General features: G+C 46.0%; 1 protein-coding gene across 3 annotated transcripts in view; it reads right to left on the bottom strand.

The window, feature by feature from the left end:
* The window catches only part of SFXN5 (sideroflexin 5), a 209,612-nt gene that overhangs the window by 133,111 nt on the left and 50,931 nt on the right, over positions 1-25,570 (bottom strand). For all 3 annotated transcript variants that reach the window (XM_019552962.1, XM_019552960.1, XM_019552961.1), the window contains exons 4-6: positions 6,943-6,969; positions 4,834-4,888; positions 3,010-3,035 (exon numbers count right to left, since the gene is read on the bottom strand). In XM_019552962.1, coding sequence (XP_019408507.1) covers positions 3,010-3,035; positions 4,834-4,888; positions 6,943-6,969 — 108 coding nt within the window. The remainder of the gene's footprint in view (positions 1-3,009; positions 3,036-4,833; positions 4,889-6,942; positions 6,970-25,570) is intronic.

Consider the following 25,570-nt stretch of genomic DNA (forward strand, 5'->3'; position numbering starts at 1 on the left):
AAGGGAGGATCCCAATCTGACTGATCAATGGTGGGATGCTATTTTTGGTAGCACTTTTCCCTCTGGGCTACAATGCAGTGGACTCTCTCATTCACTTTGGACCAGGCCATTGGATACCCCTCTGACTTTATTCCTGCACAAGCCAAGAAGAGTAAAAGTCTCCATAATAGCATGCCCTTCCCGCCGCCAGCAAAAAACCCTTGTCACAGGGAGGGGAGATAAGCTGCAAGCTATAGAAGTTGCACAGGAGAGAAAGACCCTGAAAAAGGGCATGAGAACAGTTGGGCTGGATTAGTCTGAGTCCTCCTATTAGCCGTTTTTCCTCCTAACCTCTGCCTTACATCTGCTGAACCCCAAACCAGGGAACCTCACGTGAATCGACTCTTCACGCCCCAAAAGACACATGCCATAGTATCCACTCCCAATGAATTTAGCTTAGAGGTTTCTACTGCAGTTGCGCCTCTTTACACCAAGTTTGATTTAGCGCTGGGTCAACTGGGTTAAAGAGAGTTAGAGGAAGAGGCCCCTTGCCAGGATAATAATTTATCTTTTGAAGCTCAGAAAAATTAAAAAAAAAAAAAAAAAGAAAGGAGAAGGAGGGAGGGGGAGAATAGGAAATAAATAAAGAACACCCAAAAATCTGCATGACTGAAAGAGGCACGTTTAATGCAAACTCTCCATATGTGCAAGAGTCTGTCAAGGAACATACAGCTTCACTTTTAATTACTGTCAGAATTTTTTTTAAAAAGGATCTAAAAAGGAAAACAAAATTTAAAAAAAAAACCCTAAACACCAGAAATGTATCAACCACCAATTTTAATTGGCTGGCAGGTACAAATGGTTGTCAGTGGCCTTGAAGCCACAGGAGAGAGATTTTCCCCTAAAGAGCTGTTGATTTGGAAAAGAGGTACAATGAGAGGAGTCTGCGAGCGGGTTCTTTGTGTTTGCAAACCCCCAGTCCTTGCCTGGTGGTTACAGAAAGTGGATTTATCTGTGATTCCATGTGAACAAGAAAACTCAGCTTTTATCTGCTCCAGTATTGTCAACTTCAGCGTTCAGAAACTGAGAGTGAGCTGCCACCCACCCACCTCTCTCTGGTCCCTGCCATCCACAGTATCACTCAAGCATGCAGGTTTTTTTTGTTTATTATTTTCTCCCTTGCATTTGAGCCTCATGTGTCCAGCTCCCCAGCCTCTTGGCACAGCCATATATCAGATTCCTGCATAATCAGATGGCCCCAGGAGCTCAGGCTTTAGGGAACAGGCCAAACCACCAGGGTCTGATGGCACTTGCCTGTTGTGCATTACTCCCCAGGTGCTTTACAAGGGGAAGCAAGTGCCTTCCATCCTTTTGCAAATGGGGCAGGATTGCAGGAGTGATTTGCCCAGGATATCCTGCAGGTCTGTGACACAGCCAGGAATGAAACCTCTGGCCTCCTACCAGTGTCAGGTCATTCATCACGATTAAGTAAATGAGAGTAAGCCACCTCCTGACTTGATGGCTTCTTCTCGGCTAGAACCAGAAAACTGCCCCACTGGCTATGCCTGCATTGCACTAGACAATGTATTTTAATTTGCCTAGGCAAGCAGGAGGAGTCAGCTTGGCAGAGCCCCGTGCTAGCGTAGCTGGCCTGTTTCCAGTACCTGAGCTTACCTGCTCGAGGTAGCTCCGGTTTATCTGCATGCCTAAATGGTACAATGTAGACAGCCCCACAGCCTTTTCACTTGAGGAAATCCCATCCCCCTTTGCTCAATGCAAGGCTCAAACAGTTTTTATGCTAGAGCAGGCTGCCAATTTTGTCACTAAATTTCACAGATCGATTGGCATAAAAGCTACATTTTAATTTTAACATTTGAAAATGGTTTTTCCCCCTCCTTAAATGACAAGAGGTTCCAGTTTATCCTTTGCAGCAAGTGAAACTGGGCTCATGTGACAGCTCGCAGCTCCTCTGACAGCTCTGGATTTGGGCCGATTTCACTGTCAACTTCATTGCTCACTCGTTTTTGTTTAACCTTTTCTTCTAGAATGCCCCACGCAAATTACCACCAAAACGGTACATACAACCACAACAAACAACAATAACGGTGTTCACCTGTAGCTTTTGTGGCCACATTAACTTCCTCCTTGAGAAAGACTGCTTCCCTCAGAGCATGTGCCGTGTGCCTCAGGCCACTTGTAAAGCACTGTAGTGGCACAGGCTAGTGGACTGAGCAAGTGTGAAGCCCAGATCAGACTCAGATGTTTTTAAAACATGGCTCTGACAACAACTAGTTTTGTGACCATCCCCTTTGCCTCAGTTTCTCCATCTGTAAAATGGGTTCAATACTTAGCCACTTCAGACAGAGAGCATATGGTTTAACTGCTGCTTCAGTAAGGGAAATACCGTCAAGCAGATCATTATTCAAAACAAATGATAGAGTCAAACTGAAAAGTGAACGAGAGGCACATGTAGCAGAAACTAATTAATGGGCAGTGAAGGATCATTAGCTATAGTAAGAAAGGATTTTAATTTTCACTGCGAGAAAGAAACATGTATAGAGGAGAAGGAGGAAGCTGCGGCTCTCGGGTTTATAGGGCCCTTACTGATCTTGCCCTTCAGAAGAGGCTGCATGCTCAACAAGAGGAGAAAGGACCTAAGCAAGAGCTGCAAAGGCTATGCTTCACAGGTGTTCACTGTACTTTGGCCTCTTCTTTGGAGCAGGAGTCAGATGAAGGATGAAACAAAAAGCAGAAACAAAATACAAAAATAGCAGGAGTGCGTGTGTGGAGTGGGGGGTTGTGGGGTGAATAATATGTAACAGGCAAACAACCTTAAACATGACAATCTCGATCCATCAGGGCACATTTTGCACAATGAAACCCTTGCTAAGGCGTGATGGGAAAGGTGTGAACATTTTGTGAATTTGTCACAGCCAAGTAATGTGGAATTTGGAGAATTCTATGCGAGTGCTAAAAAATGCATTTCCTGTTACACTCAGGCAAAGTGGGGAGAGATGCTAAAATACTTACGATGGGTGTTCCAAAAGGAATGTAACCTATTAAGAAAAACAGAAAAGAGAAGATATATGCATTTTAATACAGTTTCAGGGGATAATCACACCTGAAAGAGCTAACACTGCTACCAAGGCAGGATGCGAGACACTGGGCACACTGCTTACACTAGTTTCAGGCCAATTTAACCTCAGGGGAGTTGTTCCTGATTCAGGGGAAAAACTGATACTGTGGTCCTACTGCTTTTACCAGCTGTCTGCCCCATCCTCTGTATTCCTCATGTGTTTTAAGAGTTTCCCTAGGATTTGAGTCATGATCTACATTACAAAAGCTGTTTCTATATAACTATGTCAACTAGAGGAGTGATTTTTTTTAAATTAATATAATTATACTGGCATAAACCCTAGTACAAATGCAATTGTACTGGTGTGCAGGCACTTTATACTGGCACAGCTTGATTCTCTTTCTAAATCCCAGTAAATTTTACTAATAAAAGCACTTAAGCAATCTAGTATGCTGGGTGTAGGGTGTGGACTGCTTGCTGCTTTAGCTATTCCAGTACAGTTAGAGTAGCAAAACTTTCTCTTAGAGACAAGTCTTTATCCCAAACCAAAGTCATCAGGTGCTTCATATGCTGCCCTCTGCTACAGATTCTCATCTTCACAGTCTATTTCATTTCAGTGGCATCTTCCAGCAAGGGAGGGAATGCTCACAAACCCAGTTTATGGATGGGGAAACCAAAGCTCAGGGAGCTGGATCATTTTATCAAAAATTATACAGTAGTTCAGTGGAAGAGCTAGGAATAGGACCCAGGAGTCTTGGCTCACTGCTGCTGTGAGTTATCCCAGCTAATTGCCCTTCCTCTCCAAAAGGTTTTGGAGTATGAAGGCATCAATCCTGCTGTTTTGATCACATGCACAGATCCTTGCATCGCATGCCCCAGCTCAGCACTTCTGAAACAAGAGGAAGGTCTCATCTAAGAGGCACTGTCCTCATGGACTGCCCAAGGAGCCCTGCCATCAGGAGCCGCTGCCTGGTCAGGCCATCTCCTGTACTGAAGGAGGGAACACCAGAAAGAGAGGGAAAGAGGTAAAGCTGATTTAATTATAATGCAGCGGCAATTCCCTTAGCCCAGTGCAGCTCGCTTAGGGGACATCATAAAAGTGGTGCAGACAGACTCTGGAAGAGGAGGACGAGGATGGCTGCAGCTCACCCCTGGGCTGGCCTGGCTGGTGTCTTGCTCCATTACTGCTCTACTTTGGTTCTCGCACTATGCTCATCACTAGGGACCTGCGTAAGTCACGGTGAGACAAAGGGTTTTTTGTGGCCCCCTTGCAGGCTGCAGTGCTGCTTTCGCAGGCATTTTGTGGTGGCCCCACCCCTCACTGCTGATTGGTAAAGGGCACCTTCACTCCGTCTATGCCACTGCCCCTTTTTTATTTGGTTGATTTTGCAGGAAAATCACAGCCAATGCTGGACTTCCCAGCAATCACGGCAATCGAAGACATTGTTTTTTTGTGGTTTCTGTGAAACTCAATTTTGGTGGATCCATACACATCACCCCAAGTGTATGACCCATCCCTCAAGAAAGCACTGAGGTTTTTAGGCAGTAGGTTTCTCTTCAGGCCCTGAGGTTAAAATGAATGCTGACATTTGAGTAAAGGAAGCCTAAATACTAAGATCACGTGCACTTTAAAAATGAGTTAAGCTACATGCAGATGCTTAGGTGAGGCTGAGAAGAGAGACAGACAGACACAGGCAAAAATGGAACAACACCTAGTGCATTATTTTGGGTAAGATTAATCAGGCAGATCAATGCCTTGGTTAGAGGATATACGATACCTGACATTCTGAAAGGCATGAAGATAGTCTCATTTGTATCAGGATGTATGATGGCCTAGAAAACAAACAGCAAATAGAAAGAATGAAGGCATGGAGATGGCTGGCAAACAGGAGAGAGGCTGACCCTTTTCCTGCCTTCCCTTCTACTGAGTATGTTTAACCAGAGGGCAGGTGTGCACAGGTACCCATGTCTACACAAGACCAGACAGCATGCTGCATGGGGCTCGACATTTTCAGTGGAGTCTGCTGGAAAGCCAACCCCGACTTAGCTTTCCTGCCCTTTTTTAAAAGTCCTTTACATTATCTAATACTGCTGAAAAGTGACAGACTGGAAATGCTGGAAAGACTGAAGGGTGGATTATTATGGACAGTAGTGAGGTCCATAAAGACTATCCAGACTACCTTAACTACGAACTACCCATTAGGACAAAAGTATTCAGTCACTATATCCCATTCATTACTTGATGTCTCTACTGTATCTGCGAAAAAGGCCAGTTTTGATGGTGGGCTGTTTAATCTGGGTGTGAAGGGAACAATCACATGCCCCAGAGGGTCATTTATATGAGCTTTGCATACCAATGCAAGTTATACCCAAATCAGGAACAGACAGACATGCAACAATCCTCCAAGTTCACACAGTCAGTGCCTATTTGTGCGCCTTACCAATAGGCAACAGGGAAACAGGTACTGGCCTCTTTCCAAAGAATTAGCCTAGGATGGCTCTGGGCAGAAGAAATTTAAACCAGTGTAACTTACAGCAGCAGAGTTTATAGCCAATTCGTACAGCGGTAAGTCTATACCAGGTTTGGATGAAGTTACCCGACTTCAGAGATTTTCATCATCTGTCTGCTACTTTTTTTAAACTGGTATAAATGTGTCAGGTGTCCATGCCTCAAGACTAAATTAATTTCATTCCAGTCAAGCCTTTACCGGAGAGTTATTCCCATCTCCTGGCAAGTGGACTATACAAGAGCTAGCAGCTGAATTAGTGGCCAGGCAGCTGGCCTTTTCTATGCATACATTTCTGGTCTTGACACAGGGAAGTTTTTGAAGAAAAAAAAAAATCCTTTCTAAGCAACTGCTCAGGACAGATTTAAAAATTATTCCAAAAAGTTCCTTTGGGTTCCCTGAGTAAATGCAGCTGTTCAGAAGTTCTTGCAATTATAAAACTAAAAGCACATGTTCTGAAATGATGGATTTTATTTAACGGTTCCTTACTTTAAACATGATGGCCCATCCCCCTCTACATCTAGCTATACATTTTTTTCTGGAAGGGAGGGTGAACACAGTACCCATCTCTCACAACAATAATGGAAGATTTTGCCTACTCCTACGTACAACCATTTGACGGTCAGGACTAGGGACAGCTGGGAATTTTGCTACAAAAATCCAGCAGAGGTGGACTAAAATTGCAGTGGCATGGTCAGCTGGTGCTGATGACAAAAAGTCTTCAGAAGAATCCTCTTGGTTCCAATATAGGCTCATAACATTTCTTCTAAGGGTCTGAGACCAGTCCAGCGTTCATGCTAACAGGCCTTGGCTTCTCTGCTGAGACTCCCAGGCCCAGGAGACAACTATAGGGGTTTTTGTGGTTTGTTGTTCTGTTGGAGGTCTTTTATTTTTTTATTTTACACTGTGGACATCAAGAACTGAAGGGAGTCTACTTGCTTGTTCTGCTCGTGACCCAGCCATCCATAACTCACTTAGCTTAAGCTAGACTTGGATCCAAGCTGGTGAGGCTACATCACCATAGAAAACTGGCGTACATGTGGTGAGAATCAGGCAGAAATTCAGGATGTTCCGAGTGAAAATATGGCAGAATTTATCATTCCTGAAGAATGATTAAACTACTCAGTGAGAAAGTGGAGACCAAAAGTCTCTTGGCTAGATAGGTGGGAGAAAAAGACAACACAAAAACATAAACACTAAAATAAAATTAAGAGTCTTGGGCAGAAACATGTTATTAGCATATGCATTTTCTCTGGCAAGACAGTACAGCAGCTGAAAAACCTGCAGTGGAGAGAAGAGCAACACATTTTTCCCCATTTATAGAAAACAGATAGGAAACAGTGACATTTAACAGAAATAAAATATTTAAAATCACATTACCTGCTTTATTTTTTGAGCTCCCCACAGCTAGAAAAAATAAGAGAGAACATTAAAGACATCATCACAGGAGCTGCATGTTCTGAGAACCAAAGGTTCATACAAAATCAGAAACATCAGATCTCTGACCCATTACAATAAAGAAAGGAAAATTGCTCCAAGAAAGAAGCTACTTCTCTGCACTTCTTAGAGGTACCTAAGACGTAGCGACCTATTCTTCCATTTTCATCCATACTGGGCGCATCTACACGTGCAGATGCTATGGAGTGGGCTTACTCTAGAGTAAACCCACCCTGGGCAGGTGTCTACATGAGCGGGAATTCAGGAGTAGATTTGCTGCTCCTGGCTGCAGTCTGCTCCTACCCTCTCTGGCCTTGCACCAGCCCCCTACAGCAGCCAAGGGGAGCTCTAGTCTCCCCCTGATCTGCTGGTCGGGCAAGGGGCTAGGACCTGCCCCTCTCCTGCAGTTCTTTCAAAACCCTCTGCCCCAGTCAAGGAGCTGGGACCAGGAGCTCCCTGCTGCTGGGGCAGGGGGACATTGTCTCCACCTGGGGTGTGCCACCAGATGGCAGCAGGCAGCTCCCTGGGTCAGGGAGCAATCTCCTGCCCCCTGCTACCTGGCTGACTGGGAGCAAACTGGTCAACCATTTACATGTGCTGTGCGGTGCAGTAATTACTCAGCAGTTAATCTGCTACTTGCCTCATTAGCCGGAGAAAGCAAAAGATCCTCCAGGCAAATTGAATAAGAGAGAGGCTGAAGCCTGGCACTCCCTAATTGGACACGGCTTGGGTGATGCCACACCAGGGATACAAGAACAACTCAACTAAGGTTTCTCTCTCTTTCTCCTGGAGTGGCTGAGAGCTGCACAGATGAATTGGGAGCTAGAAAACCTGCTCCCCATGGGGGCAGGTCTGCCCCCACTTCACTGGAGAGGCAAGCAAAAGCTGTGTCACGAGAAAGCCTCAAGTAGAGAGAAAGAAAGTCTGTCTTGAAGTTTGAAGTTTGAGACTCCTGTTCCCTCCCTCTTTCCCCCCTTCCCCCGCTTTTTTTTTTCCTTGAGCGGGGGTATTGATCTCTGGAGCAAAGTGATCAGCAAGGGAGTCCTGGAAGCTTTGGCAATACAAGCCTTGGGTGGAATAATACGATTGGGGTCCCAGTCTACCTGGCCATGGGTGAAGCCTCCCCAAGAGGATGCCACCTATAGATTTTGCTTTGTGCTTAACAGTGTTTTAAAATTATATTTCATGTTTTCTTTTGTTCTGTTTCATTTTCTGTAATGAATTGTTTGTGTTTACACTGCTTGCAAGGAGGGTTTTTTGTTTATACGGGAAAGCCCAGCAAATTTAGTGTTCCCATTATACCAGGGGCTCAAGCCACTGATATAATTTCTGAGGTACCCCGAAATGGGAACTCGGCCCTTTCTGCTGGAGACCAGTGGCCGGCAGAAAGGCTACACTAGCTTCAACAACATGAGCAAGCCAGTGGCTGCTTTTTACAAACACTGGTGCAACAGAACCAAATCACCACTGAAGAACATTTATGGAGAAGGAAAGGATCACGAAAATTCACACCCACATTTATTATTTTTTGTAATAGTCATGCCCGAAGACCTCAAGTGGGGGCCCTGTTCAGCCAAATATATAAAAGAACATGGTCCAGGCTTCAAACAGCTCATGATTTACATTAAATAAAAGATGCAACAAGTAAGCGTTACTAAGAGAGAGGAAAGGAAGGGGAAGGAAGATGGGATGCGACAGATGGCAATCCATCACTTCCAGGCCAGAAGGAACACTGAGACCACGTACCCCAGGGCTGGCCAACCTGTGACATGGGTGCCTCAAGTGGCATGCATAGTCTGTGTCTGTGGCACGTAGGAATGGTACAGCAGCATAGTGGCAGATAGGGCAGGAAGCAGAAAGCAGAGCATCAGGTCAGTCAAGAAGCTGAGTAGCAGACTAGGTAAAGGAAGGGTATCAGCGTGGCACTCGGGGAGGGTTTGGGGCTAATTTTTGACATGCCTCCCAAAAAGGCTTGGCCCCCATGGATGTAACCCAGCCTACATGGCATGGCCAAAAGACTTCCTCCATGTAATTCTTGCTTTAACATGAGTACATCTTAGAAAAACATCCATGCTTTGATGCAGGTTTCAGCAGATGGAGAATCCATCACAACTCTTGCTTTAATCGTGAATTACCCTCACTGTTCAAAATAAGCTTTCCATTTCCCCATGTAGGTACTTATAGAGATGGGAATCAAGTTACCCCTTAACATTCCCCTAGCTATGGTCAATGGAGCCAGCTCTACGCATCCGCATCAAGCATATTTTCCAGTTCTTTAACCATTCTTGTAGCATTTCTCTAAACAATTTCCAGTTGTCCAACATTTTTCCTGAGCTGGACAAAGGCATCCCAACAGCAGCTTTCCAACCCCAAAACAGTAATGACAAAACCTGGCTGCTCTTACTGAATAGGCCCCTGTTTATTAGGCCAAACATGACATTAGCTGTTTTGGTTCACATTCAGCCAACCATCTTCTCCAAGCTGTGTGTGCAAGTTGGTGGTTTGGTGGCTTAAGGTTTAGGTTTTCTAAACCAGGTATCTGCCACGTTCCTTCACTTTGAACTTGGTCCTGCTCTCACACAAACGTTAATGGGGAGTAAGGTACCAACTCCCGAGAAGGAAGGGTAGCAGAAACTGGCCCCACGTTTATACCAGACTGCAGCAAATGCTTCACAGGTACTTAAAGGGAAAAAAGCTGAACTTCAAAATATTAGACAAAAGTCACCTGCATTCAAACACGAAACTCATCAGGTATTTCTACCAGTTCTAAACATGTTATACAGCAAAGCACAATTAAGATTTAAACCCCCCCCCCCCAAAAAAAACAGATGTTGGATTTATTTCAGGTCTCAATGTCCCAAGCTTTGACTTGCATCAAAACAGGTTCAGGACAATCGGTTACACACCAGCTTAAATGGCAATTAAATTAGTCACAACTGGCTTGGGTGTGAAGTTTTATCTTAGATACTTCACAGGTAGTCGAAGTGGGGCAATGGATTTGTGCATCTGTAGGATCCCAGGAGAAAAGGCTTTGACTTGAGAGAAATCCAATACCCGTTTTTACCCTAGCTGGCATGGTCCGAGGCGGGGGTGCAGGCTTTAAGCTCCCCTTTCGGCTGACATGTCAATGCAACAGGCAAAAGTCCAGAAGAAGAAAACAGGCTGGATATTTTGGTCCAGGTAAATGATGATGTTAATTCATCCCAATATTAGTGCACTTTCCTGCTGCAGTACAAATACTGTCAGAGCGCTGGGTTGCTGTCACTTCCCAGAAAGAGACATTACAAGAGGCACCTGATGAGTCACCAAAAGATTCTGTCAGCTCATTTTTCACATTTTTTTAAAATCTAATTCATCACCATCATCTTTCTTCAATGGCTTCAGGAAGCCAAGTAGCTGCTTTTGCCCATCAGTGGCTTGTTTCCAACAGCAAATCTCAGTTGAAGGTAGGGACTCCATTTGGGCTCTCTTTGGTCATCTTAGGCTGCAAACAGATGTTGACTTTGTGCCATCATAAAATTTTTTATAGTGGCACAAGAGCTGAGTGAACAGACATCATAGCCCTTTGTTGCCTGGGGTAACCCTGACCCACCTGTTGCTCCAGGCAGAAACTCCCCCAACCTCATGGAACTGATTCTGCGGGGGAAAGGGTCCTGGGTGCCCTAACCTGATTTGGGGTGTGTGTTTAGTCAAGGAAACCCCGCTTATGGATGAACCCATACTGGGGCACAGGAGAATCCCCCAGCTGGGGATATGCCAGGCATGTGTCTGCATGCTGGTGGGGAAATCATTCCCTTGGCATGGGTTTGCAAAAGCAGAGGAGGGAGCTCCCCTAGGAGTTCCCCCTCTACTTTCACATGGCCCCAACCCAGGGTTGGCAGCATAAGTGCGTTGGTACGCAGCATGCTTTTCTCACTGCTACCCACGGGTCAGGGCACCGCATGCAAGGAGAAAAGGGTACCCTGAGAGGAGTTCCCCACTCTGTACTTAAATCCCCTGCTGGGAGATCCCAATGCACCGATATGGGGGCGCATCTGCAAGCAGGGGTTTCTCTGTTTGAAGACACATACCTCAAGTCAAGATGGGGCACTCATGGCCCTTTTCTGCCTCCAGAATTGGCCCCCTGAAGCCCTGGGAGGGGCAAGGGACAGACCCTGTGTGATGACAGCTCCAGCAATGTCTGTTAGATGCCTGTGAAGCAGATCAGCTGTGCTATGACATAATTGCAGCACAGCTGGTAATGCTCCAAAGATGTCTGTTTCCAGCCTCAGAGATTCAGCCAAACTCTGATCTCATTTATGCTACTGTAAATCTGGAGCAAGCTTATTGATGTAATGGCGCTACCTTACATTGACGATGATTTCAGTTACGTTAGAATCAGACCTCTTGCAGACTACTTGAGGATGGTCTTCTACAACAGGAAATCATCTTCTCCATAGGTTCTAGCGTACCCTGATAATTCATACATTCATTAATAATTTATACGTTAGTCACTCTGCAGTTTGTGCCCTCTCTGAGGGCTTGATACTTTCCAATTTTGGTGCAAGTAACAAGTTTGTTCCTACTTGGATTTGCACCAACGAACCATTAGAAGAAGAACAGAGACCCTTGTTGCTAGACATTATATTCTGTGTGGCAACCGACCTCTGCCTGGCCATTGTCATCCTATAAAGTTGCAGATCTGCCCATTTCATGACAACATAGACCAGGGGTGGGCAAAATCCAGCCCCATGGCCAAATTTGAGCCTCCAAGGGATTTTGTCCAGCTCGTAGTGGGTCCTAATCCAAGCACAGGGGGGCAGCTCAGCCCACGGCATGCAGCCAGTCCCGCAATCCCTGGGTGCACAGCAGGGTTGTGGCAGCACAGCTAGACTCACTTCCCGGCAGCAGCTACTTCCAGCTGTTGAAAACCACTGGACCCAGCCCTGCTGCCCAGGCACCCTGACTCTGCACCCTCCACGAGAGGCAGGACCTGTGCAGGAAGGGTGCACAGCCTGGCAGATGGGATGGGGCTGTTGTCAAGTGGGGAGTGGCATCTAGGCAGGGTCAGGATCACGGGCCAGTGGTAGTGCAGGGCCAGGGCCTGGGGCAGAATTGTGATCTGCTCCCCATATATCCCTGCACGGGTACTGGTTTTGCAGGCAGGGGTGTATGGGGAGCAGATCACAGCTCTGCCCTGGGTCCTGGACCTGCTCTCGGAGGCAGCTTCTCACCCGCCCACAATCCCATCCTGTCCGCCTGGCCACATGTCCTGCTCATGTGGGTCCTGGCCCCTCTCCATGGAGACCCTGGGAGGTGATAGCTTACGGCCAGGGCCCAGAGCACGGCCGTGACCCACTCCCTGCATGCCTCCACCTGCAGAACAGGCACTCATTGCAAAGGCATGAGGGAAGCAGATTGTGGCTATCCTGGTCCTGGCCCCATGCTGTCATGGCCCCAAGATCCCAGCGCTGGCCCCACCCTCCCATCCCACTCCCAGATGCTGCTCCCCACCTGCCCGCAGCCCCATCCTAGCCATCTAGCTCAGCATACAGCGGAGCCACTTAGGCAGTCTGGGTGAGCTGTTGGAGGGATGAGTGCTGACGTACCCACGACAGCTCACCAAAACTCCCTAAATGGCCCTCCACATCAAATAATTGCTCTCCCCAGACTAGACATACCTGTGAAGTAGCTAATTCCAAGATTCATCTGCCGGAGCCTCAAGGAATGGTTTCAGAGCAACTCAGCCAGATAATAACGTTTCCACCCATCATTTCCAAAACTATTCCTCTCTTCTAAGAGTCAAGGATCCCTGCTACTTTATTATCAACGTACCAGACTGCTTCATAGGACGAAACATGAAAACTTGTTAACAGAAATCTCTCCAATGGTTACTCATAAGGCCTGGGGAGATACCTCAAGCCATCAGATAACTGGGAGTCTGTGTAGGTCGGGAAGGAGGCTTCAAGTCAGGAACAGAGCATTTGCAGCCTCCTCCCAACCAGCCACCACAGTCACACAAGGCTCCAAGAGTCCCAGGTGTAACAAAGCGGTGGTCCAACCCCCTGGCTTCCTGCAGGCTAGGTGTTTGTGTCAACCAAGCTGAGGCTTGGAAGACCCAGAGCACAGCTGAGATACAGGCCTGAGAAACCCTTGGGGTCCAAGCCACTGATTTAACAGCTTTAGTTAGGAGGGGCTCTAATGAATCATAAGGAACACTTGAAAGCAGCTCTCCACTTTATACATACAAAGATGCATCAACCGCAAATCTATCATTTAAGATTCTGAATTGTAAAAATAGCAAGCATCTCATTTACATAATTAAAAAGGAGAAATCCCCTTTTTGTTAACTGCATTAACATTTAGAATCCCGGAGACAGGATTGTTTTCTGTTCACTCGGTCTATCCAGGAACATTTGGCAAAACTTTCCCATTGCTTTGCACACTGGTGTTTGCAACACTAGAGACCTAGAGCCACTCCCTCCACCCCAAGCAAGCACTGCCAGTGAAGACTTGCTCGCCTCTGATTTATTCCAGATTAAACTCCATATGTAAACACTTTTGCTCCAGAGTAAACTCCACATGTAAACACTCTTACTCCGCAGTAAGCTATTGCCTATGAAAGCTTATGCCTCTCTAAGCCAGTTAGTCTCTAAGGTACCACTGCATTTTGCTTTGTCTTACTCCAGAATACATGTTCCTTGTTCATCCTTAGGTTAACACAATGATGGGTTAAGAAAACAAGAAGAACACAATTATTCAGAAACAGTAAATAAAACTATGTACGGACAAGTCTGAAAATCTGCTCCCAGTAGGGTAAGAGAACCCAGAGCGCTTAGAGGGAGCATATACACGTTCATTAATGTGCCTTACATACGGCACTTTTAGTTTAGTACTTCCCTAATATAAAAGTACTCACTGAATGAGCAGTAATTAGAATTACTGCGCAGTAGTGCTGGCACACATTTTTTAGTGACGCTTACTGTGTAGTAGCCTAATAACTTTGTGCAGTAGGGTATTAGCAGTTTTTAACTGCCACGCTATTGCGCAGCATTGTTAGGCTAATGCGCAGTAAGTGTCTCGTGTAAATGCTCCCAGAATGTAGGAAGCGAGCAGCCAACCTATAGCAGAATTGGCTCAACAAACGGGGACAATTTCCCCTAGAGTAGACAAGGCTTTGAAGCGAAACTTTGGTGATGGGGGAAGGAGTGAATCATTTTTAATCATCTCTGCTTCTCTGGACAATGAAATTACAGTTCCATTTGGAACCTGTTAGTCCCCTTCTTTCACCCTTTCACAAAATCCTACCCGCTTCTATGAAATCTCAACTTTTAACAAGATAGCAGTCTTGAGTTTGCACCCAGTCAGAAAGTACCGGTTGTATTTCACTCTGGAAGCTGTAAAAAGTTTATTAAAACAAAGCCTGGATTATCTATCCCACACTGAATCCCAAGCATTTCAGCGAAGTGCCTGCAAAGTATTATATGTCAGGACCTAAACCTAAACTTCCCTCACTCCTTGTTCTGTCATCTACCACCACTGAGAACAGTCCAGCTACATCCTTGTTGGAAACACCCTGCAGGGAGTTGAAGACTGGGGGGAGATTTAATAGCAGCCTTCTCTTCTCTGGGTTTATTTAGTCTGGAGAAGAGAAGACTGAGGGTGGATTTAATAGCAGCATTCAATTACTTGAATGAGGGCTCCAAAGAGGATGGAGTTGGACTGTTCTCAGTGGGGGCAGATGACAGAATAAGGAGCAGTGGGCTTAAGCTGCAGCAAGGGAAACTGAGGTTGGATATTAGGAAGAATTTCCTCACTACGAGGGTAGTAAAGCACTGGAACAGGCTCCCCAGAGAGGTGGTGCAGTCTCCATCCTTGGAGGTGTTGAAGACCCAGCTAGACAAAGCCTCGGCTGAGATGATGTAGTTGCGGCTGGTCCTGCTTGGAGCAGGGGGCTGGACTAGATGTGACCTCCTGAGGTCCCTTCCAACCCTCATTTTCTATGATTTGTTTTGCATACAAGAGCCAGGTGCCATCATGTACATCACCTTTCAGAGAAAGTCACAGAACAATTGTTCTTTCTGCCAGTCCCCTTGTGGCAGCTGAAAAGTATGTCTGTGTAATAAAAGTGCTTGCTGAAGGCTCTATGAAGATTAGACCAAGTGTTTTTCTGTATTTTTTAGATATTAAGCTATAAGTTGTTGCTAAAAGCCTAATTATAGTTTAAAATGTAGTAAGGCCTTGGATAAAGTAAGGCCTAGTAAGTTTAGCAAAGCCTAGAAGTAGTAAGGCCCTGTGGCACAGTTAAAATTACATTATCAAAGGAATGCAAGGCTTGTACTGCTATTGGCCAGTCTAAGGACAGTTAAAGAAAAAGAAATCTAAGTGGCCGTATGTTATCAGTGTCCTTCAGAAGCTATAAATTAGCTGATATATCTGGAAACCATTCAGAAGGCAGATGCAGCTCTGTGAAAAGGATTAGTTAGCTGTTGCCTGGATCAGTGGGCCCGTGGACCTCGAGGAGCCCAAGAACTGCATTCCAGGGTCCTTCCCAGCACCCCTCAGACAGCGTTACTCGGGGACGCTGGACCTCGCTGAACTTTGTGGAAAGAGAAGCTTGCTGTGTATCAGGCATCAGAGGGACTACCGATAAGTTGCCAACACAAATTGCTTTTGTCTGTCATCGTTTGTCTTCTTACTACACGTAGTTGTGTTTTTCTTAAGTCAATAAATCTTTCTTACCTTTCTACCCCCTAGCACACTCTCAATATAAACCCCCTGCAGGCGGCTGGGACACCCCTTAGAAAGTAGAAGACAGCTTAAATGGTGCAATCAACCAAGTTTCCATATCAAAGGGATAAGTTACTGTGCCTGGAAAGTACACTGAGAATCATTTCAAACCGACTGCAAGACCCTGCAGAAGAGGTGCTACCATCTTAACAATAAGTAATAAAAACAACCGCACTAAATTAAAGTTCTATCTGTGTACATTAACCCAATGGCTCCCACACTGTTAACCTCAACATTTCTCAGAGATCACCACGTACCTTCGTCAAACTTGCTGCTGAAATCACTAGAAAGGCTGGTATCTAATGCAATCCACAAGCTAGCTACAGACCACTGCAATACACAGAGCACTGTTTGGGAACCATGGAATTAACTAATGGAGATGTGTATTGCCAAGAGGTTAAAATAAGACGCTAAGAGACAGGTGATGTCCCATATCTGCCACAGAACTATGAACCAACTTTCCAAACTGACTTGAAATTTTGAGTGCTCACCTACAACACCTGGGACCTATGCTACCCTGAGGTGTTGAGCTTCCATTGTCTTCAATCTGACATGCGAGTGCCTAAAGCCCCTTGAATGCCGGTGGAAATTTTGTGGAAGTTGGATGCTTACTTTTAAGGTGTCTTTGAAAATTCCAGCCCAACTTTAGGCACCCAACATTAAAAATGTGATCCTTAAATTCCTTGTTCTTGTATGTGTCTATGTAAAAGATGGTGATACTATTGCTCAGTCTCTGGAGGTGGCAACAGGTTTAATTAATGGCTGATAAAGGCACCATATGTCTTCAACTGGAAGGTGATATGGGAAGTCAAAGATAGTTGTTGTCGTGCATAGCTCTGTGACATCCAGCAGATGTTAAGGACAGACTTCAATTTGAGAAGCAATATTAGAGGTGCCACCACCTTGCCCTTGGTTCACAGTGTTCTTACACTGTTTTCAGTGCCTTCAACAATTTTTTTTTTTAAAGCAAGAGATGGAGATGGAATCTTCTCTTCTCCAGACTACGTAAGACCAGCTGAAGGAACTGGGCTTATTTAGTTTGCAGCAGAGAAGACTGAGGGGGGATTTAATTGCAACCTTTGACTACCTGAAGGGTGGTTGCAATGAGGATGGGGCTGGGCTGTTCTCAGCGGGGGCAGATGACAGAACACAGAGCAATGGGCTCAAGCTGCAGCAAGGAAAGTTGAGGTTGGATATGAGGGAAAACTTTCTACGGGGAGGGTAGTAAAGCACTGAAACAGGTTACCCAGAGAGGTGGTGGAGTCTCCATTCTCAGAGGTGTTGAAGACCCGGCTAGACAAAGCCTTGGCTGGGATGATGTAGTTGGGGCTGGCCTTGCTTTGAGCAGCGGCTGGACTAGATGTGACCTCCTGAGGTCTCTCCCAACCCTCAGTGTCTATGAGTCTAAGATTGGCCAGCTGCCTAGGCTAGGCATGAAGTCAGCATAGCACTGCTTCCTAACATGGCATTTGGGGCTCAAAACATCAAAGTCAGCTACAACCTGACTGATAAAACTTAACATACTACTGAACCATATATGCAAAAGATGCATGCTCATATTAACAAGAAATGGCTTATGGAAAAATACGATTTGATTAGCTGAGGTAAATGAGCTCTGCTGGCTCTGGTCAAAGTCAAATGTGTCTGCAACCCTTTACAAAAAGTCTATGATCTTTTAACATGTTGAACATCTTTGCCTTTTGGCCCTTCTGTTGCTAAAGCTGGGTGGTGCACGCACACTCTTTCCAATATAGTTTATATGGATAGGGGAACGATTTCTAATTAACTCTCTCCCAGGGTTTGCCTTCACTGCTAACTTGAACAAGAATGCCACACAAACCTGCAGCCTAAACTTTCTCATCTAGCTCAGATGGTCCCTGTAGGACTTTATGCCCCTGCCCCTAATGCCTTTCACCTTAGGGAATATTTAACTTTCTTATCTCCTTAGAGCTCATATGACCCATGAAGTTTGAGCAAAGTCAGCAGGACTAGCTCAACACTGGTGTACACAATCCTGCATCTGATGCCCAGGTGAATCAGCAAGAGAGCTCTGCAGTGAGACCTTGGCACTGTACCAGTTACCCCAGTGGAAATTGCCCATCCTTCCCATCTTCAGTATTGTGAAGGCACGGTGGCATAGACGTGCTGGCCACTTGTCAGAATCACAAAGCTGCCAAGCAACTCTGCATATTTAGGAGCCTGTGCTCATTTGAGAGACCTGAGGATTTCAATAGCGGAGGTGGTGTTGGCAGAGCCATGTGGGAACACTGACACAGTGCCTGCTTATACCGCATTACTGCAAATTAAGTGCCTGATCCCCCCCTGAATTACACTGATGTACACCAAGAGTCACAGCATCAAAATCTGCAGCTTGACACTGGCATAAAATGAGTGCTGAGGGCAGCAGAATTAAGTCCTAAATGATAAGATGAAAAAAATTCATAGCACTTAGATAACACTTTACAGCTTCACAGGATTTGATAAACATTAGCTAAATAATCCACGCAGCGTCGCAATAGGAAGCATTTTATAGAAGAAGAGGAAAAAACAAATAAAAAAAGGTTATTTGGTCCAGAGTCAGAAGAACGCAGATGCCACTAAAAATACACGATGAGAAGACACCTGGTTTCCAGCACAGAGTGGTCACTGCCAGCAAGGGCCACACCATGCTTTCCTATTTATTTGCCTACCTAGGAAGATAGGGTGCTTTAATATAGCACCTTGCTACTTCCTAATTAGAAGACTGTCTCTTGCTGCCACTCTGAGCTCGCTGAAGTCTCAAAGTCTAGAGCTTGGGTGACAAGGCTACAGACTTCTATCCTCTTCTTTAAGCAAAGCGGGGAGGTGTTCTCCCAGCATGATACCCTCAAAACTTTAGCAGTACCCAAAGACAGTGCAAGAGGCCCAGCCATGTGCATCCAGGGCCTACATATCAGCATGGCTCCAGTAAACATGATGCCAAAACTACTCCTGGTGCGACAGCCTCTAAAGAAAGGGATGGTGCTGCTGTGGGTGGCATGGTCCTTCCTATTTGGAAGGAAAGGGCAGAACAAGGCATCACCCCCAGCCTCTCCCTTCTCTATCTTCACTGAGCTTCTCTGCTTACTGCCCCTCAGCAGTACTAATTAGCCCAATCTCAACAGTGCACAACTGTGGCCGCACTGCTTGTGGTCCAGTGCACGCAGAGCAGCGTGGCGTGGCGGTCAGCCGCTGCAGTGTGCATGTGTCCCAAGTGAGTTCAAGTTGCATGGCTTTGGAACAAGCAGCTGCGCAAGGATGTAACTGTGCTTTGGTTTGCGTGGGATGAAAGCACGTCTCTTCTTGGGACATTTTAACTTTCTTGATTTTCCCTTGCAAACAAACCCCAAGTCTCGCTAGTGCTGGTAGAACATTTCAGGCCCGGCCTCCAGGCTGTGCTTACCCCAGCATGTGAACAGCCCCGATGCTACAGCCAGGAATCAAAAAAAGGAAGAAGTAGGTACCACTGCTATCTTTGGAAAGGAAAGGGATCAGCAGGACAACAGATATAGAACATTCTGATAAAATGTAAGCAAGAGATTGGGGGGAAAAAAGGAAGAAAAAGTACAGTTTACTGCAAATGGACCTCTTCGCTCTTCATCAACAGTGTTAAGAAAAGCTATTATTCACCAAAAGGGATGCTGTTTAGACTCCAATAGATTCATTGTTCTCTGTGTCTGGGACAGCAGGAGTGGCTCTTCCCGCTGCTAACATGATTGAAGGAAGAACACAGTAATAAATATATGCCCATTAAGCTGGTGAGTCTCTTTTCACTTCACTGATACTAATGGGGAAGAAATGAAACAGTTTCAAAACAGCAAGTTGCCAAAACTGCATTTGGAAAGGCTTCAGAGTGAAAAAAAGTCACAACTGATACACCACAGTGCATGCTCAGCCAACGTGCCCAGGAGGGAGAGGGGGAGAGCATCTGGCTCTGGAGGAGGGGAGCAAGCATTTTGAAATCTCGCATTGCTCTGGCTGTGGATCATCCCATTTCTTTCCTTGATGCTTTTGTTAAGGTGGAAGGTGGGGACAGGAGGTTGAGATTGCAGCTCAGGTGCTCCAAAAGGTGATGAACTGAAAGAATATTATATATATATTTATAAAAGAAAAAGGTGGTGGTGGTGATCTCTATCCAGGTGCCACAATGCTGCTGTGATCGGTGTATTAAGAACATGTAGATGTTTCCTTTATATTATTTATGGCAACGCAAATGAGCTTGTGTGCTGCAGCTATACAGGAAGACATAGTCCCTGCACCACAGAATTGATCCCACAGAACTGTATGCACTTAACTAGAGAGAGATGAGAATCCAGCATGTAGTGCTTTTACTTATGACCTGGGAAACCTGAATTTCCATGAACTTCTTGCAGGACCCTATGGTTGGTTTTCACTTTTTAAACAGATCTGGTTCACTTGGCAGAGAAAACAGCATGCAAAATTGAGGTGTGTTTAGCCTTTAACCTTGCAAGTCGTTGTCCGACGCACAGTGAGCCAAGTCCTCCTGTTGCACAGCTGCCTTGGCAGTGCCATGCAGCGGTTCTCTGCCCCTCTCTGGTGGCTAAGTCTCAGATAAAAGCATGGGCAGCTCTGAGCGGTGGTGCTCAACTTCTTGCCCAGTGCACTGGACTGTGTCATCCAGACCCTGGGGCTGGGTGAGCATGCTGGATCTCACTCACAGACTGAACCCATGCTGGATTCAACCGCAGGCTGGAAGGATAAGAAACCACTGGTCTAAAGTAAGAGGGTAATGATGGTCCAAATAATATCACTGTAGATAATCAAGCAGGAAATTATGTGCATGTCTCTTCAACCTAGACCATAAGACCACCATCCTATTCCACTTACCAGGTTTCGATGTGGAATTAAGTGCCTAAATGAGGTCCTGTTCCACCTTGCTCCAGACCCTGGAAAGCAATTAACACAAAAAGCAGCTATGTTCCTCTCCTCCTCAGCACTTCCTTGCAACTTAGTCAAGATAAGGATGATAGCTTTTACAAAAGTAGAAAAGTTGATGCTTTTTTCAGGCTCCCCACTGCAGAAAGGATGTGGACAACTTGGAGAGAGTCCAGCGGAGGGCAATGAAAATGGTTGTGTGGCTGGGGGACAGGACTTGTAAGGAGAGGCTGAGGGAACCGAGCTGATTTAGTCTGCAGAGGAGAAGATTGCAGGGGAGGGGTGTTTAATAGCCTTTAACGTGCTGCAGGGAGGGTTGCAAAGAGAATGGAGCCAGACTGTCCTCAGTGGTGGCAGATGACAGAACAAGGAGCAATGCGCTCGGGCTGCAGCAAGGGAAGCTGAGGTTGGATATTAGGAAAAACTCTCTCACTAGGAGGGTGGAAGCACTGGAACAGGCTCCCCTGAGAGGTGGTGCAGTCTCCATCCTCGGAGGTGTTGAAGACCTGGCTAGACCAAGCCTTGGCTGGGATGATGTAGTTGGGGCTGGTCCTGCTTGGAGCAGGGGGTTGGACTAGATGTGACCTCCTGTGGTCCCTTCCAGCCCTCATGTTGTACAAGTCTAAATCTGGGCAGGATGGAATAGGCTTACATGTAGGTGCCAATTCCTACCATGAGATCTGGCTAAAGCCAGAGAACTGTGGGCCCCAATCCAGGCTGGGGCCTCTGCACGGTACCATAATGCACGTATGACAGAATAATCACTTAGTTCCCTTACTGATGAGAGACTAAGGAAGGATCCATTTGCATGCTAATTTGCTCAAAAGGAAGTCAGGACACTGAAGGTACAAAGGGGAAAATGTGTTTTGCTGGACATACTAGGTACAGGATTTGGGGGGGGGGATGGAAACAGGGAAGCTATTGCACTGGAGGCTGTTATTGTGGGAATGGCCTTTGCAGAGAAAGCAAAAAGATTTAAGATGACAAAACATCTAGCACTCCAGGGAGGTGGGAAGCAGGGATATTGCAGTCCCGAAAATGTGTCTCGAGGAAACAGCACTGATTCCTTAATGCAGTCCTTTAAATAGCACACAGACGTTACTGGGCCTTACTTAAGTCATGCATGTCTGTCATGCTCTTTGCAAGGGGGACCCATTTTCCCTATAAAGCCTACATGTGCAGCACTGAGCACACTAACCCCCACACCAAAGCAGCTGTGCTGTAAAACAGAGCTTCTTTAAATCTCTCCCATGTCGCTGGTAGCCACCGACTGCTGCTTCTCTTAACTTTTACTGCGGCTGACATGCCAGCATCAATCTGTTCTTCCAATCTGTGCTGGTCTGTTGGACAGGTTGGAAAAGGGACTCTTGCACATAGAGGACACAGATGCAGTTGTACAAATTAGCCAAACGAGGCAAATAAGCCTGGGGATAAAGGACGAAAGCCACAGTGGTACGTCTGCAGTTGGTGCAGCCTTTCGAGCACTGGAGCATAGATGCATCCGCCAGTCCTCAGGTACAGAAAATGCCCATTTTTTAAGAAGTGTGCCACTTTGATTTGTGTTTTTCAGCCCACGAATACTGTAGCTGCTATCCTTATACAGCAGTATTCCCTCGCGCAAAAACTCATTTTGTTCTGGTGAAGGCTCCCCACAGGAGGCAGTTTGGGAATTGGCTGCCCTGTTTCGCATTGGATATGTTACAGTCTATACCTTCTGCTGCAAATTGGCTCCAAGCACACTTGTGTGTATCATTTTCACCTACCCACTCTCAAATATCACCAGCCACCGGTCTCAAGCGAAGGGCCCAATTCTGTTAGCCTGCGAGTCAGTGGGAGCGTTCACAGAAAGGTCTTGCAGGAATGGGCCATTTATGTGCGACTTGTTACCACTCTCTCATGGCCTAGCAGACTATAATGAATGCAAATAAAAAAAGACTTTGTGATACGCGAGAAATGGGAGCTCACGAGAGCCAGGAGCAGGTGGAAAGCCGACAGGTGTCAAGGGGCACTCCAGGCTACAAGACAGTTATGTAGCTTTCTTATTAATCTTTAACAGGACGACAAGGCATGACAGGAAGCTTGAGATCTCATCAGTTCCATTTTAACTTTTCAGAATAAAGTTTTCAGTCCTAAACCTCTTGCGAGCAAGATATTTCCACATCAGCCAGGTTCCCTCTTCTACTTCAGTGACTCAGGAGCCCCAGACAAAACCGTATCTCACCCAATACAGAAATCCAAAACAGAGCCATTGACAGGTTAATACCAGACCATAGAGTGAGTTTCTTTGCACCATGGAGGACATTTTCTTCCAGGGTTTTATTAAATTGAATGAAACTGGTTATTCATATTTATCCGAACAGCCATGACTAGCAAACGTTACTCCCAAAACAAGCTGGACAGCTCTGCTGGGGGTTTATTGAACATACTTTGAGCACTGAATAAGCCAAGTGGTCAGCTTCACAGCCTCTTCCATTTTAGACCTCAACATGCCTAGTAAAATGATGCCTTGCCTTGTCTTATCGGAATAGGGATCCTCAGCATCGACCCCTGCCTACATAGCAAAAGCAGGGATCTGCAGAGAGCAATGCAGAGAACTACACACCGAGCAGAGAGCAACCTAGGCGTAATCAAGAGAATAAACACTAAGCACAAGGCTGCGTCTGAACACCCGCTGCCTCCTCAGAGCTTGCAACCCAGAGTCAAGTGCTTACATTTATACCCACAGCATCCACTCCTCCCAAGAGGGCAAGGCACCTATCTGGGAGGTGCTGGTGGTTTTGCCACCCCTCTTTTGCATAAAAGCCTACCAGTTAGAGCACTTGGCCTGGAAGTTGAAGACCGGATTCTAGCTCTCCTCAACCTGTGGGGATTTAAACCCACACCTCCGATCTCCCACCTCCCAGGAGAGCATCCTAACTATCTACAGATTAGGCTAGATAGGGAGATCTTCTGTTTCTCCTGTGGAGACCGTGCAGCCAAAAGGGCAAGACTCATGGGGCCAAAAAAGAGAGGAGACAAAATAGGGCCTGATTCGGCAAATCCAGTGGTGAAGGCAGCAGTGGGAGGTGGTGGTCCTAGGCTCTAATTCCAGCTCCCAGGAGAGTCTAATGAAAATGCATAGGATAAAAATCAAGTAAACCTGGCACTAGGAACTGGCTGGGGAACAGGACTGCCATGGAGAGCAAAGGAGTCAAAGCTAGAGAGGACAGCAGATAGGAAGAGTTGAGCTGGGTGGGAAATGCTTGTCCCATTACACAGAAGTTTGAGACTACCACTTTTCCCCACTTGACCTTGAAACAAGCCCAAGACCCCTTGAATTTTTTTTTCATTTAAAAAGAAAAAACCTCCCAAACCCACACCAGGGAGCCTTTCCATTTCAGAGCAGGCAACAGCTGCGAAGGGGACACTCATCTCCCATGTTACAGCTCCCAGCCAAGGTGAGACAAGAGATTCAAACCTTTCTCCCTGAACCTAACGCAAGTATCCAGACCACTAATCCATGGGCTGTTCTGGGTGCAGACAGTCTTTTTCTGTCAAACAAGAAATTCCACCCTTGCTGACACTGGGACAAAACATCTGCACATAGTTTTTAAATTAAAATAAACAAACAAACAAACAAATAAATAAAATTGACTTTTCCCTATACAATGCTTTTTTGCCAGAAGATTCCTAACCAGCTCCAAAAGGGAACGTCTCCATGGAAGGGGCGTGGAGAGAAAAGGGCAGAGGGAGTACTAGCTGAAGAAAACAAGGGCTGGGAACACCAAAAATTCAACGTCCTTTATCCTTCTTTCTCTGTGGGCTACCCCAACAGCGAATACCTGTAAGAGGTCGCCATAGGAGAACCTCACTAAAGAAGTGGGGTGCAAAAGGGACCCGAAGTTTCTAAAAGTCCAGGAAAAAAGCCATGAACGCAGTGATCTTTGATGTAACAAGAATCTAGTAAGTGGTCTTCAAGGGAACAAAGGCACAGGAAGATGCAAGAAAGACTTGAAAAAGAAGGGCTGGAGGCGGTTGTAGGGAAGGTTATAGGAAATGGGAAGGGTCTGAATGGACATCAAGTCACATGTCACCAGTAGCACAAAGTCAAGACGTGGTAATGGGAAGAGAATGAAAGAGGGAGAAACTATGGAAAGATGGGGAGTGGGGAAGACAGCCAGCAGAAGAAAAGGGGTCGGGGAAGGACCACCACCCCATGAGAGGAGTCAGGAGAAGAAAAGTAAGCATCTATACAGCCTGGTGAAGCGAGAGCACCATATGGAGGTGGCAGACATTCAACTAACGCAAGTGGGAGCAAACTGGTAACGAGATCTGCCCTAATGCACATGCCAAGAGAGCAGTTAAAGTTGGACGCTGGTTGCAACTTTGACATTTCCCAGTCTTGAGCATTTCGCTTTGCATCTGTATTAATCTTGTTGGATGGACCATTTTGCTTCATTTGTTTGTTCATTCACAGGCAGCCAACCTGTGAACCTTCCCACAGACAGTAACAAGAAGCGTTTCCTCTGGAAGCTACCTCATAAGGACGGATGGTCAGGGGAAACAGAAGCAGAGCGCGGTTAAGGCTAAAGAAAATCATCTCTGTGTGGAAAGATCCATGGCTGCTCCACTTCAGAACATTTTGAAGAAGAAATTCCTCTTTAAAAGCTCCGCCAAGGAGATAAAACTACTGAGAAAATATTTAACATTACAGAATTTTGTATCAACTTTTATACTTCCATTTTTCATCTAGTGAGTTTATTTTCATAGAATCACAGAAGTCGGGTCGAAGGGACCTTGTAGATCTTGAAGTCCGACCCCCCGCCTGGGCAGGAGAAAAACTGGGCTCAAATGACTCCAGCCAGGTAGGTATCCAGCCTCCTCTTAAAGCCCCCCAGGGTAGGAGCCA

This window comes from Crocodylus porosus, unplaced genomic scaffold (assembly GCF_001723895.1).
Source record: "Crocodylus porosus isolate Cpor-Errol unplaced genomic scaffold, CroPor_comp1, whole genome shotgun sequence".
In the NCBI taxonomy this organism is placed as follows: Eukaryota; Metazoa; Chordata; order Crocodylia; family Crocodylidae; genus Crocodylus; species Crocodylus porosus.